At 43.6% G+C, this 19,393-nt stretch overlaps 1 protein-coding gene across 6 annotated transcripts in view; it reads right to left on the bottom strand.

The window, feature by feature from the left end:
• The window catches only part of HEATR3 (HEAT repeat containing 3), a 60,549-nt gene extending 42,837 nt beyond the window's left edge, over window positions 1-17,712 (bottom strand). For 4 of the 6 annotated variants that reach the window (XR_006409004.3, XR_006409005.3, XM_057314070.1 and 1 more), the window contains exons 1-11: window positions 17,404-17,711; window positions 17,100-17,272; window positions 15,092-15,179; window positions 13,232-13,344; window positions 11,058-11,167; window positions 8,321-8,461; window positions 6,155-6,432; window positions 1,863-1,953; window positions 1,596-1,756; window positions 1,248-1,330; window positions 246-382 (exon numbers count right to left, since the gene is read on the bottom strand). Coding sequence is in view for 4 of the 6 variants with exons in the window: in XM_057314070.1 (XP_057170053.1) it covers window positions 246-382; window positions 1,248-1,330; window positions 1,596-1,756; window positions 1,863-1,953; window positions 6,155-6,432; window positions 8,321-8,461; window positions 11,058-11,167; window positions 13,232-13,344; window positions 15,092-15,179; window positions 17,100-17,272; window positions 17,404-17,538 (1,510 nt within the window). In the remaining 2 variants the exon portion in view is untranslated. Of the gene's footprint in view, window positions 1-245; window positions 383-1,247; window positions 1,331-1,595; window positions 1,757-1,862; window positions 1,954-6,154; window positions 6,433-8,320; window positions 8,462-11,057; window positions 11,168-13,231; window positions 13,345-15,091; window positions 15,180-17,099; window positions 17,273-17,403 lie in introns of all 6 variants that reach the window. The other 2 variants (XM_057314069.1, XM_026494722.4) reach the window with 2 other exon arrangements.
• Between the last annotated feature and the right edge of the window lie 1,681 nt (window positions 17,713-19,393).

The raw sequence follows: 19,393 nt of genomic DNA, 5'->3' as shown, positions 1-19,393 counted from the left end.
TTCAGTCTTACTGGCGTGACATAACTGGACTCCAGCAATTTTAATAAAAAATGAAAATATAACCCACAGACCGGCTTACATATGTTGTTTGGACTCAATGCCACTGGCAACTATAAGTAGGACTCTTGGTGCTTGGAAAGGTTTCTGCAGGTTGGATGACAAACACAGCACAATGCCGAAGTCCAAGCTCCTGCCTTCAAAATTCTGCTTGATCCAATCTTTCACAACGAGGCTTAAATATTTACCTGGCTGAGAAAAAAGCAGCTGGGACAGATGTTGTGCAAGTGTCTGCAGGGCTGCAGGTCCCCCGAGATGGTCCACATCCAGGAGCGATACAAGACTCTGGAGACACACGAGGGCTCTGCACTGAATGGTGTTCATTCTGGAAAGGAAGGCAGAGAACGCGGTCTGTTTCTCCAACAGTTACCCAATAGAATTCCATCTTGGCTTTTAACCTAAGCTGCGGGCTCTGACTGGGACTATCTGCACGCAGAAGGCGTATGGCTATTAACAGAATCTTCCAGTGAACTGATTATCTCCTTCATCAAACTGCTTGAGCATTCAGGGCCTGAGGCACAACTCACTTAGGAGTCATAAGGAATTTGCCTTAGAAGAATTTTTACGCATGGCGGCATCAGCAGAACGATTCTGAATTGTGAAATAGGACATACATAAAGTGCTCCACGCGCACACAGTTTAATAGTTTATAAAGCGAGCACCGTGTCCCTAGACAAGAAACACTGCTGACACCCTCACAGTGCATCTCTCCCTTCCCCCACCTCTCTGACCCCTAAAGATCACCACCATCTGGACTTTCACGGTAAACACTGACCTGATCTTCTTTGTTACCACCTAGGTTTGTATCCTGAAACAAAACAGTGAAGTGTTGCCAGTTATTGAACTTTGTAAAAATGGAATCGCAGTGTGCCTTGCTTTCTTGCTCAACGTTCTAGTTCAGATTTTTTTTTTTTTAATGCTGTATATATTCTACTGTGTGACTATGTCAAAATTTATTTCTCCATTCTGGCACTGATGGACACTGAGGTTGTTTCCAGGTTGGGGCAACTGGAACCACACTGCTATGCATGTTCTCATGGCTTAGAACCCACACGCACACATTTGGTAGGGAATGTACACAGGAACAGAACTCTCGAATCTGGGGGGGAGTCGGCATCTTCTAATTAGTGGTCCATCCTTTCACGTAATAACAAAGTGACAAAGACTTTTGAAAACAGAAAAGTTCTTACTTTCTAACCAAAGATTTCCAAGTGGGACTCCTAGAACATATGTCAACCGCAGTGCTGTTTGGAAAGGCAGTTTTCTCAAAAATCTAGAGTCACGAAAGGCAGTAAAGCAAAGGTTAAAGAGTAGCATCATTTTACACACGATCCCTTTATCAAGCCCCCACCTACTGAGTGAAATGGGTAGGCTTGGGAAGGATCTTCTTTCCACGTACTCCCACTAGTGTTAGTTCTAGCTTCTTCCTTACCAATTACCCACAGTCTGGAAGTGCGAGCAAACCTCTTTTGCATACACGGTGAATAGCTCTTTAAGCCCTTCCCATGCTCCACAACGAGGCTGGACTTGAGACAGACTACCTTCTTAGGGATGAGGTAGTTGGTGAAAGCGGTGTGAACCTCATGGGAGAGGCAGAGGGGAGACAGCAGCTGCCCACCGCACTCACTGAAGGAATTCTCCATAAATGCATCGCTCTCATCACTGCTAGAAAGCTCTTCCCACTCATCATCGGAGGGATCTGGGAAGAGTGCAAACCACACGTAATGGAATATTTAAGAAAATCCTCATGGAAGCTGCCCTCTCAGTCCAGGGGGAGAGTGTCTAAACGTCAACTGGTAACAAACCTTCGCTACAGCACATGTTGACGATGATTTCCAGAGCAGTCTGCTGAGCCGTCAACAATGCTACGGTCTCTCTCAGTTCCTGGTCAGTGGGCTAAAAAACAAAATAATACAAAATAAAAACATCAAACTACCAACTCTCAATGTTTGGGAAAATATTTTCACATTAATGTCCTTAGCGAGAGCCTAGATGACTTTTACCCTTGGCCTAGAGTGCCTGGGGGATGGGGCAGCCAGAAGGAAAGTCATAACGTGCTGAAGTACAGACAAGCATTATGGCTGCTCCTGGCACCGCACAGCAGGCTGCCCTTCACTGGGCTTCCATCTACCTGCACGGTTATTTTCTAAGTGTTGCTTAGTTAGCTGGAGAGAAAAGATAGATTCAGGAATTCTGAACTGAATTCACCCTGAAACTTAATCTAATGTGTGAAGAAGTACCTCAGCACGCTAAGATTCAAACAAGAGCTCATTTCAGAGATCAGGCACTCACACAAAACCAACCAGCTTTAAGATGCTTAGCCGTCTCCTTGGAAAAGACTCCATTAACAAGAACTACTAAGGAGCCCTTATGTGACCAACTGGGCTCGGCTAAGGTGCAGACAGGCTTGCTGCCTGGCTTTCTCTGAAGCCTGCAGGAAAACATTTGTTAAGGGCGCCTGGGTGGCTCAGTTGGTTAAGTGCCTGCCTTTGGCTCAGGTCACGATCATCGCAGGATCCTGGGATGGAGCCCCGCGGTGGGCTCCCTGCAGGGCGCCTGCTTCTCCCTCTCCTCCCAGCTTGTGCTCTCTCGCTGTCTCTAACAAATAAATAAAATCTTAAAAAAAAAAAAAAAAAAAGACTGAAGACTGGGGAAAGACTGAAGAAAGGGGAGAACTTTCTTCTCTGGAAATAATTAACATGAACTTATCAATTACCATTCTTAAAATGGGTCGTAGAAATTTACAAGACCTTAATTCTCAAGTTATCTATGAAAAGTGAAATAGCTATGCTGATATTCCAGAATAGTGCGTAGGCTAAAAATAATGTATATTTTATTGTCTGAATGTTTCCCCCTTTCAACAAGCTTCTATTGTCTTTTTAATGTCTGTACAATATTCCATTAAATGGATACATTACCATTTAATTTGGAATATTTCAGATTACTTGGATATCACATTCCCTTAGATTTACTGGGTCAAAGGGTCACCTACAGATCCTGTGACATGTTCCTATTTTCCTTTCCAGAATGTTCATACTGATCTATAATCCCCCAGCAACTTCTTGTGCAACAATCTGACAGCACTTTTGAACTATGTTCAAAGTTATTATTAAAAAATAATAACTAGGGTCACCAGGCTGGCTCAGTCAGGAAAGCATGCAACTCTTGATCTCAGGGTTGTAAGTTCAAGGCCTACACTGGGCATAGAGATAACTTAAAAATAAAATCTATAACAACAAAATAACAATAAAAATAAAATTAAAATAATAAAATTATTATTAGAAGATAATTATTTAATTAATTATTTTTGGTAAAAATTATTTTAAAAGCAAAGTGCTCGTTTAAAAGATGTAGCTTAGGAATCCTTGTATTTGTATTCCTTTAACTGCCGGGAAGAACGTCCATAAAAATTATTCCTATCTGCTTTGTGTGTGTATGATATTCAAGTAAACAAATGTTTATTAGAGTTGACTCAAAGCGAAATAAGACATGTTGCTGAGCACTTGTCCCCTCAAGATGTATGAAGATCTGGCTCAGAAGAACCCTGAAATTATGTTCTACTTCTTTACAGAACTCTCCTGTTCAGAACTGTCCTCTGCTTCCTATTGTCATCAAATGAACATAAAGAACCAATCTCGACGAAGTGTTATGACATCTGAGATTTGTTTCAAAATACGCAAGGTGGGGAAACAGATGGAATAAAACAGACTATGATCTGATCACTGATAACCGTGGAAAATGGGCCAGGGACTCCTCTACTTCTGCATATGCTAAAACAACAACTTGGGTTGGTTCTGTTTACATATTTGTGGTTATACTTTCTTATGTTAAATGATGCAAATTAAAGGTTTGGATTCCAAAGGCCTCCTGCACAAGCCACCGGGCAGCGGGAAAGACCAGAGCTGCCGGATATTACATTTGTATTTCGGGCACATATCAGCATGATGCCCAGCACCCTACTGGCACTTAAACATTGGCTGACTGACCAGCATGTTAATCATCAGGTCTACTCAGTTATGTTAACAGACTTTAAAAAGCAAGCTTTTCTTCTGAGAAAACACTGCATTTTATAAGCACCAATGTTCTATTTTTAAACAACAAGAAGGGAAGTAAATGCCTAAATAACGGTTATTTTCAGTATTTTTCACACTGTGGCACTGAATCTTGGTAGACTGGAGGTTAGTCCCCACCCTCTCCCTGTAGGAGGCCCTGGGCGGCAAGGCTGGAGAGGCGGGAGGACTCAAAAGCCCACTCTCCCCCTCCCTGCAAGGGATTTCAGATACTTCAGAGTCCCCTGACAGCCCGACTGCACTCTCCGCTCCTGCTGATGGGAACACGGCGTGGTCAAACACGGTGCACGTGTCATCGGTCGGACAGTCCGTGCAATGCCACAGCTGCAGAGCCTCGAAGCCCTGATCTGTCACATCCTGACTGTCCCCCAGGGGAGGGGGGCATAGGAGAGCCACGTCTGTCCCAGATCTGTAACTCACCCTAGGGTTCTTTATAAACACCGCTTCGGGAGGATAAGCTCATGGTTCTGCTTTTGTCTATCTTGTTTTACTGATTTTAGATTCTACTCGGACTACAGAACAAGGAGTAAATTTGGGGTTCAAATATGTACCCGCCCACACCAAAAGTGGTGCTATGATTTTGAAGCAACTTCACGACTTGCAAGCAGCTCAAGGGTGGGGCAGTCTTCTCATGCTTATATCCACCCCAGGATTTAACAGGATACTGTGTACCTACGGGCTAACCATCCATGAGGGCTGGGAAAGTGCTTCTCGTGACATTTTGATTCCGTTAAAATACCACCAATTCATGCTTTACAAGACTTTGTGAATCCAGGAAAGTAGGATACTGTGGTATTTGTTTTCAGGTATATTCCATTTAAAGAACTCTTCTTCTATTGGGCATAAACTTGAAACGCTAAGACTCTGTTCAGTTTCAGTTCACTTGATGTGGGTCAGGAGAGGCCACACGTGGAACTGCGGAAAGCCTGAGAGCACAGGACTAACGCTCCTCCAGTTCAGCCTCCGCCATCTTTCTTCAGAATGCCATCAGCAGCCTAACCCATCTCCCAGCCTCCAGGCCCCCTAACCACACTAACGTGCTTTCACCATGCTGTTCCACCCCATCCTTAAAGATAGCTAGGTGTTCTGTCCAAAAAGCCTTCTCTGACAACCACTCCCTCTCGTCTCCCACCAGGGCCACCCATCGGTGTGCCTCGCTGTACAAACTACTCCCTCAGAAATCTGTGCGCAGACCTATCCCTGCTCTCAGCACAAGTACTGTCATGTGTCCTAATTATGCGCCTGTCCTCCCAAGACGGAAAAGGTCCCTGAAGACGAGTAAATGTCTTGATCATTTTTGTAGCATCAGCATTCAGCATGGTGCCTGGCACACAACAGGAGCACAGAAAACGCGCACCTGAATGAATAAAGCCAAGTCACTGTCCTCCCTGTCTTCCCAACTACCCGCTGTCCTCCTTGGGGGGGAGGGACATCTTCCCAAAGCACGGCTCCACCTCTGCTGACTGGCTCCGCTGACATGCCCCCTGCCCCTGAGCTTGCTCGCCTTTACTCTGATACGAGTGTGTCGGCAAACACGAAAGACCACTAACCCTCACAAGCACCCAAGCTTCTCTGCTCGGCACTGGTGGGCTAACGTGGGCTGAGCTTGCTATTTTGGTAAGGATAACGATGAAAATAAAAGAGACAAGAATGCAAGGTATCATCCGAGCCAAGTAAGAGCTCCCTCAGTATGAAGACAATCTGGCGGAGACTGTGTAACTGAAGAGGGGACACACAGGAGTTAGGAAGACGACTGCATGCTTCTAAAGTGTTACAAGAGTACTGGTCTCTCCCCTCTTGGAAATCCTCTGTATAGAAAAGTTTCGTTTTAGACAGGAGATGTTTTCTCCCCTTTTGGGAACAGATTTCTAAAGCTGCAATGAGAGCCAATGGGGAAACATGATGGACTGTTACTGAATTTCACTTTATAATTAACTGTACTGTGACAGTGTTCTACAAAGCACAGGGTACCTATTAGAAGAACACGGCTGTATGAATCCAGGCTTGCACACGTCAATCTGACTTACTGGAAGCAAATCTGAAATGAATGTTTTCCTTCGGACTTTTCTTTTGTGTGGGATCTCTTCCATTTCATCGTCTTCCATCAGAGCATCGCGGCTGGCGCTCTCCTGCACGTCCTCCGTCTCTGCAGCAGCTTCTAACCTCTGCTTTTCCGCCTCATGCATTCGAATTACTGTCTCACCAGCGTCCAGGTCCAGAACGTCAGACAAGATCTTCAGTATGGCATTTATGATTTCTGCCTGACTCCTGGATGGAATAATGTCCTTTAGGTTCCAAATGGTGCCTGGGGGGAAAATGCATGTAAGGACAAAGGACTTGCCTGTGAAAGCTTTTATTAAATACAGTTTCCACAAATTGGCTATTTTAAGGTCAGGTGTAATTAAAAAAAAAACAAAAACAAAAACTCAAATCCTCTGCCTGTGTTCAGTTTTTATTAAATGTCAAAAAAAAAAAAAAAAAAAAAAAGCTTTGCAGAGAGGCAGCTCCCTTTCTTACAGTCCTGCACGATCATCCCCCTCCCTGGCACACAATGGCTCTCTCAGACACACCGCACAGCAAGACGGAGAGAACGCTGATCAAGTTTCCCTTGAAACAACAAAACGAAGCTGCCTCACTCTCTTTCATCTTAACCTGAGCTGCCCTCCTAGGCAGCTTCTTATATTTTGAGAGAGAAACGAAATGCACTAAAATTCCAAGGTCTCATGGACAAACCAGACAGCAGGTTCTTGGTTTTTTGCTTATCAAAACAGAATAGGAGCTACCGATAAGTAGGCAGACAGACGAATTGAAAAGAAAACAAAACAAAACAAAACAAGTCACTGCTAAAATAAAAATACAGGGGCGCCTGGGTGGCACAGCGGTTAAGTGTCTGCCTTCGGCTCAGGGCGTGATCCCGGCGTTATGGGATTGAGCCCCACATCAGGCTCCTCCGCTAGGAGCCTGCTTCTTCCTCTCCCACTCCCCCTGCTTGTGTTCCCTCTCTCGCTGGCTGTCTCTATCTCTGTCAAATAAATAAATAAAATCTTAAAAAAAAAAAAATACATTCTGGATATGGACCCAAAAGAATTGAAAGCAGGGTCTCAAACAGATGTGTGTCCCACCCATATTCACGGCATGATTACTCAATAGCCACCGACCCAAGTGCCCATCTGCTGATAAATGGTTAGGTAAAACGTGATAGATACATATAGTAGAATATTAGTCAGCTTTAAAAAGGGAGGAAATTCTGACACACACTACAACATGGATGAACTCTGAGGACATTATACTAAATGAATTAGTCATAGTTGGTACAACATGCAACTTTTGATCTAGGGGTCATGAGTTTGAGGCCCATGCTGGGTGTAGAGCTTATTTAAAAAAAAAAAAAGATTTAAAAATAATAATAAAATAAATGACATTAGCCAGTCACAAAAAGAAAAACACTGTATAATTCCACTTATATGAGGCACCTAAAATAGTCAACTTCATAGAGACAGAAAGTAGGATGGTGGCTGCTGGGGGTGGAAGAACGGGAAAATCGGGAGTTGGTTCAACGTGGGGGGGAGGGATCACTTTCGTAAGATGTCAAAAGAGTCCTGGAGACTGGCTGCACAACAGACTGGTTGTATTTGAAATTACTGAACCGTACACTCAAAAATGGTCAAGATGGTAAAGTCTATGTTACCTATATTTCACTGGTTTAAAAAAACAACATCTCTCGTGATAGATTACCTCTGCAAGGGCAGGAGGAAGATAAATACAGAAAATATATAAATTACCCACGACTCAACAGTTCACCAGATTATTTCTTACCTCTACATTCAGAAATGTAGAAGAGAAAGGAGCTGGGGGTAAAGAAGTAATAGAAACGTGAGTGGTCATGTCTTAGATGCCCACAGTCTATTTCTGAACTCACTGGTTCATAAACAAGAGAAGATCGTGACAATACCACTTCTTTATACAAAGACAGTAGCTTGTTGAGTTGAAAAGAAACCTATTCTAGAAGGCTCCACAACGATGCATAACCTCTTGAATTAAGGATCTCCACTTATGTATTACAATTTTCAGAACAGACATAAACACAGAAGGTCATTATGTGGTGAAATGAATGAATGATTGAATTTTGGCCTTCATCTCTACCCACTACAAATTACTAAAAAAGCACACTGTCACCTATGGCTAAATTTTACCTGCCACCAACGTCTTTAATAGAATGTATTCCATGGAACTGACAGGAGAAAGCATTGCTGATTCCAGTACATGCAGTGCTGGGGCACTGAAAGATTTCAGCAGCTCTGGGTTATCTTCGGTCACTGTCTGCAAACAATATGCTATAAAGATAAAAATTAAGTATTAAAACACAAGTGAATTCTGCTAGGATAATTTATACCAACTTAACTCATCAGAAAACATCTGCATCTTTTTTTAATTTTCTATTTAAATTCAATTTAGTTAACATATACTGTATTATTACTTTCAGTGGTGGAATTTAGTCATTCATCAGTTGCATATAACACCCAACCCAGTGCTCATTCCATCACGTGCCCTCCTTAATGCCCATACCCCAATGACCCCATCCTCCCACCCAACTCCCCTCCAGCAACCCTCAGTTTGTTCCCTATAGTAAACAGTCTCTTCTGGTGTGCTTCCCTCTCTGTTTTTATCTTATTTTATTTTTCCTTCCCTTCCTCTATGTTCATCCTTTTTGTTTCTTAAATTCCACATGAGTGAAATCATATGGTATCTGTCTTCCTCTGACGGACATTTCATTTAACATTATACTCTCTAGTTCCATCTAAACATTTGTATCTTTACCACTTCTTCAGACACAGATAGCTTCCGTAAAGTAAGTATGTTTTACTTCAAGGATGGCACGTGCAAATAGGGCTTCTCAAACTGTCAGTGCAATGAAAGATTTTTTTTCTTTTTAATTTCTAATTCTTCACAAAATATACTTTTACAAAATATAACTTAAAAGGCTCTTAAATGTTGTGACAGTGTGGAATTACTATGAACATTTATTAAGGTTTCTCTCCAATTTCTGTACATATCGAGGACCAATAGCAAAGAGCCTGTGGGAGAGACAACGCTTTCAGCAGTTCTGTTATTGAGAACAAGCCCTGCACTTGGGGACATTCTGGCTTCCTTTAAATTCAGCATGACCTTAAAAGTTAGGGCTATTTCTGGTGCAACAATATTACTTAAAGAAAAAAAAGTATTTTACATAAAAATATGAGTAAATTAAGAGATGGCTATGGTATTAATAGACATATGATCCCTTTAGTGCTTAACTCCTCCCTTGCATTAAAACAAAACAATGGATGACAACTTGCGTATCAGAAATAATTAACTAAAAGTATCAAAACAACTGGGATTGCCTGACAGGTTTGACAGAAGAGCCTCTGAAGCACAGAAGAGGAAGCAAGCCCAAATATGTTTCTCTTAGTGTATTCCAAACAAATCCAATTCTTTCCAGGTCTCAAAATTTCACAGTCAATCGTGCCCATCCAAATTAGTCAAAATATATGCTACTGCTGGCATCGAGTTTGGTTCCCCTAAGACATCTGTATACAAATCCACATATACGCATATATCCAAATGTAATTTTTTTCATTAAGAGACTAATTAAATTCACTTTAACAAAAAACCAAGAGAAAATGTGGTGGCTACCATATAGACAATACAAGATCAAAGAAAGCCATATGAATATCTAGGATGGAATCTCAGAAGTTCACTTTATTGTATGTAAACCTTGCTTGATTTTCAAACCAAAGTAATCTGACATTTGTTTAAAAAATGATGAATATAGCTAAATGCAGAAAGAAAACACTATTATACAATGCAAAATGACTTTATTCTGATCCATTTTTTAAGTTTATTAGAGAACAAAAATTAATAATAAATCTACAAGACTAAAGATACAAAAGTAGAAGTGAAGTTCTTCTTTTCAAAGCTATTAACTTTTGTGAATTTCCCTAATTGTAAAAAAAACTGTCCTCTGATTAAAAGCCACCTCCCAATTTCCTAGTTCAACTGTTTTTAAAATCCACATTTACTCATAAATCACCCTTTTGCCAAAGATTCCATTTTAAGAAACTGATTTTTTAATTTTTCCCAGTAGTATTTATTCCACTGTTTTTTTCTATTCTCTTAAAAGTATCCATTAGAGCCAAGAGAAGCATCAGTAAGGGGAATACACTCAGTCCAAGCCAGGAGAAATGCATAATTAAATAAAAGGACAGCTGGATGCCTGGCCATGATAATGGGTAGAAAAGAAATGCTTTTCATCAATTATTTCTCCACTCTCCCCAGAGTTCTGTTGGGCCACCCACCCTTCAGTCTGTCTCTCCAAATGGACAAGGGCTCCCCACTATGGCTCTCTAACCGCATAGACAGAACACGAGGGAGTCAAGGCAGCTGAAGCTCTTGGGCTCTGCTTTCCGTTTCCCACAGAAGGGAAGCAGGCCTACATGAAATTTCAATCACTTATTTTCCTCTTGCAGAAAAAGGACAGGTTATCAGTTTTCTGCTGGGAGTATGAGATAGTAGTACAAGACATTTAAATAAGTCTAGATTCCAATTAACTTTGGCTCAGAGGCCTGGTAGTTGTGGGTGACTGTTTCTCAGTAAATGGGAGATGAAAGCTTCAAGAATTAATAAAGCGTTCTAAGAATGGTAATATATGAGAAACCGCACCTGCTCACATAATTACCTTCCTCCCTTTCAGAGTGAAGAGCAGGAAAACTGTATGAGTAAGTAAAGTATTAATCACAAGTTTTAAAAGATTCAGAACAAACAGAACTCAGTTACACATTTATATAATGAGAAAAAAAAATCACTCCTATAGAATAAACATGCTATGCTGGAATAAAAATTTTTGTATCAGGCCACACATACTTAATAAATCATCACTTTTTCTTCACTTACCTACTGAAATAGCCAGGTCAACATTGGTGGGAAACCTACTCAAATACTTTAATACAATCTCCAAACACCCTTCTTTGTTGAATATAGTTACTGCTCTATTACTGCATTCACTAAATTGAAGGGGGAAAAAAAGTTTTACTATTCACATTTTAACATTAAGAAATCAACCACAGAAATTCATGAAAAGATAATTAGGCTTTATAAAAAAAAATAAAATAAAATAAAACCCAAGAATTGGAGTCAAACACCCCCCATTTTTATAGATGAAGAAACCAATGCCCATTCGTATTCACCATACAAAACCAAAACTGGCTATCTGTATTTTTATTTCTATCACCGTAGGACATTTTAGCCAATCTCTTTACCTGCATGCCAGTTTCTTTATACAAGGCTGGAGCTGGCAGAGATCTTAGAAATCATTTACTTCTATTCCTCATCTTACACATAAGGACACCCAGGCCCCAAAAGGTGAAGTGGTCTAGCCAAAGATCACACATCTTGTTAGTGGTGGTTCCTTGGGTCCAGACTATTGCTTCTTCCACTACCTAACAGTAAGTTAAAGTGAGAATGAAAGGCCTCTATACTTATACAAAAAGCATAAATTCAAAAGAAAACTAATTTTATTCATTCCCTCTAGACTGCTATTATAATTTCAACAAGCAGGATTTGCAGTCTGCAAAAGAGAAATTACTGTAATACATTTGAAACTACACTATCTTTTAATAAAGTTAGAATTAGCGTTAAGAATGTTATTAATAAACATACATTCTAAATACAGGGTAAACAGAGCTATTTTAATAATCTGATCCATGTTTCCAGAGAAAAGTATTCCTCCATACATATCACGTATACACAATACACTCACAGAGCTGACCAGATTATTAAACAGAACTGACTAAATTATGAAATTCAATCCTGTTATCTAAAGATAACCTATTTTCTGCCTGCCTGCCTGTCCACCTACCTATCTAGTTACTACGACACTGCTATGAGCTTACCCTCAAGATGCCCACAGTAAAGTCAGGTATAGTCAGGAAGATAAGGCATACGTGCGTTAAAGTAATTGCATATACATACATGTGTATACAACATATTTTAAGCTAAAGTGACCTCAAGTGACCGAAGATCAGCCCTCCTTCCTAAGCCCTTTTAAATATGGGCTTAAAATATGAAGTATAAAACAAAAATGTAAAGAGCTAGGGCAACTGGAAATGATATAGATAGGGCTCACAGGCCTTCAGGAAAGAGAGTGTGGAGAGTACTTTTTCAGGCTCGTTTCAGAGAAAAATTTTTAAAACTTCTAAGTCCAACAATTAAATAAGTTAAAGTTATCTGGTGCACAGGAAAATGTACCCCCCGGCTTGCTCAAATGTCATTTCCTCACACCCGATCTCTCCACTTCCTCTGGTGGAATGCATCCACTAGTTTGAAATGGTATCACAGGCAAGTTCAGACTGCTATGCTATCCTTTTCAGGATCCAACTTAGTCCTGCGTTCTAAGATATACCTGTGCTTTTAGGTCAGAACTTATCATCACTACTGACTAGAAAATAAGGAACTATGGCAGAATCCTGCTAGAAAGGTGGGACATAAAACAGCATAGGAAAAACTAAATCCGGGGAGTGTTTCTAGCCATTTCCACTCCTAACAGCAAGTCCACTCCAGCCCACCACCTCCACAACCATGGAGAGTGTGGCCTTCTTTCTACCAGGGCCAAGGCAACTCTTCTTAGGCATCTACTTCCCTGTCAAATGGGAAGTACCAGGGTGGAGGAGTAAAGCACCAGCTGAGGGCTGTGGCCCCCACCTCTTCCAGGTGCTAGACCAAAGCGGCTACTGCTCGGAGGCCTGACCAGCTTTAAGACAGTGACTGCTTACAGTGACGCAGGTAGTGGGGGAGAACTGGGGTGTGGCAGGTGGTAATGGCCATGATTCCTCTTATTTCTGTCAGCAGCAATGACTGGAGAGACAAGTTATAAAGCAAACACAGATGTAGTGATGCTATGAGGAAAAGGGCTTAGGAAGGAGGGCTGATCTTAGGTCACTTGAGACTACCTCCTACCAAGCATTAACATCAGGGATTTAGGGGCCCACCAAGGAGAGCAGAGACTGCACTTTAATAGAAAAAGCCTGAGTGGTGCTGTAACAGGAGGCTGCGTTTAGAAAGATTCTTACCATATATTCCACAGCACATTCATGGCCTCATTGGCTATGTTCTCAACGGAATTTCTGTTCTGATCTTTTTTTTCCCGTGGAGACATCTCATTTGAATCCAGGCCAGCACTACACTGTAACCAAATATCATGATTAGCACCCTGGTTCAATAGAATAATTAAACAAAAAGGCTAATGATAGTGAAGAATCACAAAAACTAAACATCAGAAATTATAGTGGTTAACGAGCTCATCAAATTCTCATAAGCAGTACCCTTCCCACAATCCTGCTCCCTTCTGGCAGGAAATACAGGCAAGAAAAGTTCACAAGTCACTGTACAAACCTGGATACAAAGCATTTAACATTTTAAAATGTAAAATCAATACAAAGTATTTCATCTAATGCAATAAAGATAGTAAATCAGGCACAGAAAAGTAACACGCAACAAGCGCTACCTTCCATGCAGTGTCTTCTATGTGCAAGGCACCACGATAAGCACTTTCCATGAAGTCATTTAATCCTGACACACACCTGTGAAGCAGATGGACTATTCTCCCCAATCATCTACTACAAATAGGAAACTGAGGTACAGGGGTACGCCTTGCTGAAGGTGTAGCTTAGCACACGGCAGAGCTGAGATTCAGATCCAGGTATTCTGGCTGCAAAGCCGGTGCCCGGTACCACTGCAGTCCTGCCCCTCTAGCATAATCCACGGCACCCTCTAAAGCAGGGCTTCTCAATCTCAGCACCACTGACACTTGGGACTGGATGATTCTTTGTTGTGGGGCTGACATGCGCATTGCAGGACGTGTAGCGGCGTCCTTGGCCTCTACCCACCGCATGCCAGTAGCAACACCTACCCTCAAATCAAAGACATCTCCAGACATTGCCAAATGTCCTGTGGGGCAAATCACCACCAGTTGAGAATCACCACTCTAAACAGAGTAAGACTGATGCCTCTCATCAAAACTGGATATTCTTTATAATAAAAAGACTTAAGTAAAAATTATCCATCAAGGGGCGCCTGGGTGGCTCGGTTGGTTGGGCATCTGCCTTCAGCCTCAGGTCATGATCTCAGGGTCCTGCGATCAAGCCCCACGTTGGGTTCCCTGCTCAGTGGGGAGCCTGCTTCTCCCTCTCCCTCTGCCGCTCCCCCTCCTTGTGCTCTCCACTCTCTAATAAGTAAATAAAATCTTTTAAAAAAATTAGCCATCGATACAGAATAGTGAACTAGAAGCACCTTAGAGAGAGAGCTTTTTTCTTTTTCTTTTTTTTCCCCCCACACCGGGCATGGAGCCCAGAGCGGAGCGCAACGTGGGGCTTGAAGTCATAACCTAGATCAAGACCTGAGCTGATGTCACTTAACTGACTGAGTCACCCAGGCGCCCCGAGAGAGAGGTGCTTAATCCCTGAACTACATCATGCAATAAGGTTGGCATGATACTAAATTTGAAAACTTAATGTAATCTTCATGGCAAATTATGCCTCAGCTTTCTCATCGGTAAAATAAGAATACCACCTTTCAAATAGGACTGCTGCAAGGATTAAAAAATACATAAAATACCACATGACACAAAAATAAGCAATCCATAAAGACTAATTTTTATTTACAAAATTTAACATCTAACGTAATCAGTCTATAGTTTTAGGAAGGTCTTTTCCAACTAGCATATAAATAAGGATAGTAGGGACAAAATAATAAAGATTGGTATTAATGATGAGAAATCAATGTTTCTAGGAAAAGAAACAAAATTCCCATAGAATGTTTTGAGAGAAAACAAAATAACAAATACCAAAGTGCTAAAAAAAAAAAAAATCTAAGTGTGTATACAAAAAGCTACAGTTAAAAACTACCACCAAGATACTTTAAAAACCACATACCTCTTTGAGCAGTGCAACCAGAGGAGTCATGATATCCTTAGTTACCATGTCATCACAAACTTCAAAACCTCCACAAGCACTGAGGTTTCTAAACAAAAAGTTTACAATGTTTTACTTTCTCACAGCACAATCACAAAACACTTTCTCAAATTTAATCTCTACCCATACTTAAGTTTTCCAGATGAAATTGCTTATGATTTCTGCAAGATGCTGCAGAACCAATCCACAGATTTCCATCTGTTCTGATCCTTGTCCCATGTAACAACCTAATTTTGAAGTCTGAGACAGTACACAGGGCTACAGGGAAGGGAGAGGGGAGAAGACTTTTCCTATTTAATGGGAACAAATCACAGCATGATCTGATATGAAGGGACCTCTTCCTGGGATCAAGACTTCAAGGGCAGCAAGGGTGAGGCTGAATGACCAGCCCCTAAAGGAACCCTGGCGAAACTGAATTTTAATTGGGAAGACACTGCTTGCTTGACTTCTGAGTGCACAGCAATGTGCCAGGCACTGAGGATATGGAGATGAATCAGATGTCCCCACAACCTTCCAGGAGCTCCCAGGATGTGTAAGCCTCAGGGAAAGGGCAGGGCTTCCTACACGCAGTTTCCTCCAGCATGTGGCTAATCCCCATCCTCCGTTAGGGTTTTCTTCCTTGAGCCCCCAGTTATATCCTCTCATAGCACCCTCTGTAATTATCACTGGTTGTAATTACACACTTGTGTGATTAATTTGGTTAATGCCCATCTCCTTCAATACTGTAAGATCCATTAAGAAGAAGAAATTATGTCTGTCTTGTTCACTAACACGTGCCCACAGCCTACCTAGCCCATTGCCTGGTGCACAGGAAGTACACAAAATACACTTGCTAAATCAATGAACGAAACATAATGTAACAGAGCTGCAAGAACTGCGAATATTAACTTCTACTCTTGCCCCCTCTACAGTTCATTCTCTGTACAGCCACCAGAGTAGCCTTTTCAAAATGTAAATTAGATCAGGCCACTCCTGCTCACAAGAGGTCCTTTAGCCCTACACCACCGAGTCCCTGTCCATCACTCCAAGCTCATCCCCTATGATACCCATCCCCTACTCTGTTCAGCCACACTAACCTTTCCGGTTTGTTTGTTTGTTTGTTTGTTTGTTTTTAAGTTTTTATTTATTTGTCAGAGAATGCGAGCGAGAGCAAGCACTAGCAGGGGGAGCTGCAGGCAGAGGGAGAAGCTGGCTCCCCCCGTAAGCAAGGAGCCCGATGCAGGACTCAATCCCAGGACCCTGGGATCATGACCTGAGCCGAAGGCGGACGCTCAAACGATTGAGCCACCCAGGCGTTCCAACCTTTCTGTTCTTTAACCATGCCAAGCCCTTTGCTGCCTCACTTCTTTGCTGTTCCCTCTGACGGGAATGCTTTTTCCCTGGATTTTCATGCCTGCCTCTGATGCATCAGGTCAAGTGTCATCTACAGATGGGAATTTAAAGAAACTTCCCACCTGCGGCTCATCATCCTCTTCGTATTCTCCATCGCACTTCTCACTATCTACTATTACCTGTTCTAGCAGTTTCCTAGTCTCCTGTCTCCTTATCAACATGGGTTCTGTGAGGGCAGGGATCTCGGCGCTCTTGCTCAACGTTCGGCCTGCTCAAACCCCCTGCACCTAGAACGCCTGCCACACACACTGGAGGAGTTCACAGAACCTCGGGACTTTGGAGGGTTCTTGGAGAGAGCGTAAAGTATGGTGGGCCTTGCGGGGAGGTTCCCTGACAGATGGCTGCTGCAGCTGAAACAGCCAGCTGGACAGATGGAATGCTTGGGGGGGGGGGGGGGCCTGGGCGGCCTGGGCTCCAATGGAGTCTGCAGCCTGAGTTCAAATCCCCTCCTCTGCAAATGGGAGACCCTGGGCAGTTCTGGGTCTCCCGAGCTGGCAGGCAAGTGCACCGGGACAAGCGATGGTACGTGGCACGCACGGGCGCGCTGGCTGGCCGCCGCAACCCCCCTCCGGCTCACCTCAGCGCGCCGGCCGCCGTCTCCCTCACCGCCAGGCTGGGGTCGAGCAGCAACGGCCCGAGACGGCGCACCGCGTCCCGACGCGCCAGGCCGGGCAGCACCGGCCGCTGCTGCACCAGCCGGGCCAGCCCCGCGCAGGCGCACTCGCGGACCTCGGCGCTCGGGTGCTGGAGCTGCGGGAGGAGAGCAAGTGTCAAGGACGGCGCAGAGCGCAGGCGCAGGGGCCGAGGCAGAGGCGCGCCGGGCTGCCCCGGGGCTCCGAGCGAGCCCCGCCCCTCGCGGCCCCTGCGAGCCCCCGCCTCACCTTTTCTAGTAGCTCCGCCGCCGGCCCGTCGTCCTCCTCTCTCTCAGTCCCGTTCGCCGCTGCCGCTTCGGCCTGACAGTCGCCCGTAGGGGAGAACTGAGGTCGCTTGAAGCGCTTCGTCCGGCTCTTGCCCATGGCAGTGTGCGCTGCGGGGGAAAGGCCGAGAGAGGAGGGCAACAGCAGGACGGTGGAGGCTGCTGAGCTGCTGGCAGGCTCCTGTTACCGAGGGGGTCTCGGTGCAACTGTTCAGTCGGGCCCGCTGACGGCCAGAGCCCACATGGGGAAGCAATGCGCAGGCGCGCCGCGTGTCGGCGGGGAGGCGGGGCTGACGCGGGGAGTGCGCAGGCGTAATGACGGATGGACGGGCCAGACCTGGACGAGGGGCGGAGTCCTGTGTTTTTTCCTGGGAAGGGGGAAGCAGGACTTCAATGGGACTCCTGACTCCTACCAGCTGCTGGGAGTGCACCACCCATCAGAGAGTGACATTTATTGTTACTGAATCTTGCCAAATCTGTATTTCCATTATAATCAAATGCGATTAAGGATACCTAATTTGCAAGGTTATTGTGAGGCTTACCTAAAATTCTGTAAAGCACTTAACACCAAACCCGACGTATTTCATTTGTAGGTGCTCAAAAATATTAACCACGATTTTTTTGTGTCTCCAGGGCCTAGCACAGCTCCTGTCATAGTCGAAAACCCAGTTAATGTTTTAGAATGAATGTACATCTGTTTTTTTAAAAGAGTTATTTATTTGGGGGAGAGGGAGAGAGAGTCTCAAGAAGACTCTGCCCTAACCACAGGGGGCTGGATCTCACTACGGGAGGTCAGGACCCAGCCGAAACCAAGAGTAGGTGGCGTAACCGACTGAGCCACCCAGGCGCCCCAATGTACATCAGTGTTTGATAAGATGGACTCCCTTAAGTTAATCTTCCTGCCTTGGTTTACTCATTTGTGTAAATGGGAACACCAATAACACATACCTAATAACGTTGGTATAAGGATTAAATGTGTTAGTGTGTTTAAGGTGATAAAAACATTCACTGGTACACAATATTACATAAATGTTTGGTTGAAACTTTTTTTTTTTAAAGATTTTTTTATTTATTTATTCGACAGGGATAGAGACAGCCAGCCAGAGAGGGAACACAAGCAGGGGGAGTGGGAGAGGAAGAAGCAGGCTCATAGCAGAGGAGCCTGATGTGGGGCTCGATCCCATAACACCGGGATCACGCCCTGAGCCGAAGGCAGACGCTTAACCGCTGTGCCACCCAGGCGCCCCCTGAAACTTTTTTTTCTAAAAAAGATTTTATTTATTTGATAGAGAGCTAGAGAGAGGCAGAGGGCACAAGCAGGGGGAATGGCAGAGGGAGGAGAAGCAGGCTCCCCCCTGAGCAGAGAGCCCAATGTGGGGCTCGAGCCCAGAGCCCTGGGATCACAACCTGAGCCAAAGGCAGACACTTAACCAACCAAGCCACCCAGGCGCCCCTGGTTGAAACTTTTAACAGCAAAATGATTCTTCGACAAATATTTATTGAGCACCAGGCACAGTACTGGGCAATGGAATAAGGCAATAACCAAGACAGATTTGGTCCCTGTCCCTTGTCCTTGTCCTTAGGGGGTTTGGAGTTTAGAGAGATGTGTTAGATATATAATCATATGAATAGTTGGTTATAGTATAGCGCTAAGAAAGAAGGAATCGTACAGGAGGCTCTTCTAGTGTTTACAATTAAACATGCACATACTGAGCACCCCAAAATGCTAGCTTTCAGGTCAGTGTTATATGGGAGAAGAGTTCTACCCCGTGGCAACCCTTCCCTCCAGGAGTGGACTGTCTATTAAGGGAAATAACATTAATTACTATAGCATATTTTGGAAAACAGTCACAGAGGTGTAGCTAAGCTTGTACAGATTTTCGGCCTGTCAAAGACCACTGTAAGTACAAGGAAAACTTGGAGCTCCAAATATACATTGGTAGGTTTTACTTCCT

The sequence above is a fragment of the Ursus arctos genome, unplaced genomic scaffold, assembly GCF_023065955.2.
Source record: "Ursus arctos isolate Adak ecotype North America unplaced genomic scaffold, UrsArc2.0 scaffold_19, whole genome shotgun sequence".
Lineage (NCBI taxonomy): Eukaryota > Metazoa > Chordata > Mammalia > Carnivora > Ursidae > Ursus > Ursus arctos.
The sequence above is the reverse complement of the archived record's forward strand: the minus strand, read 5'-3'. Positions and strand labels throughout refer to the sequence as shown.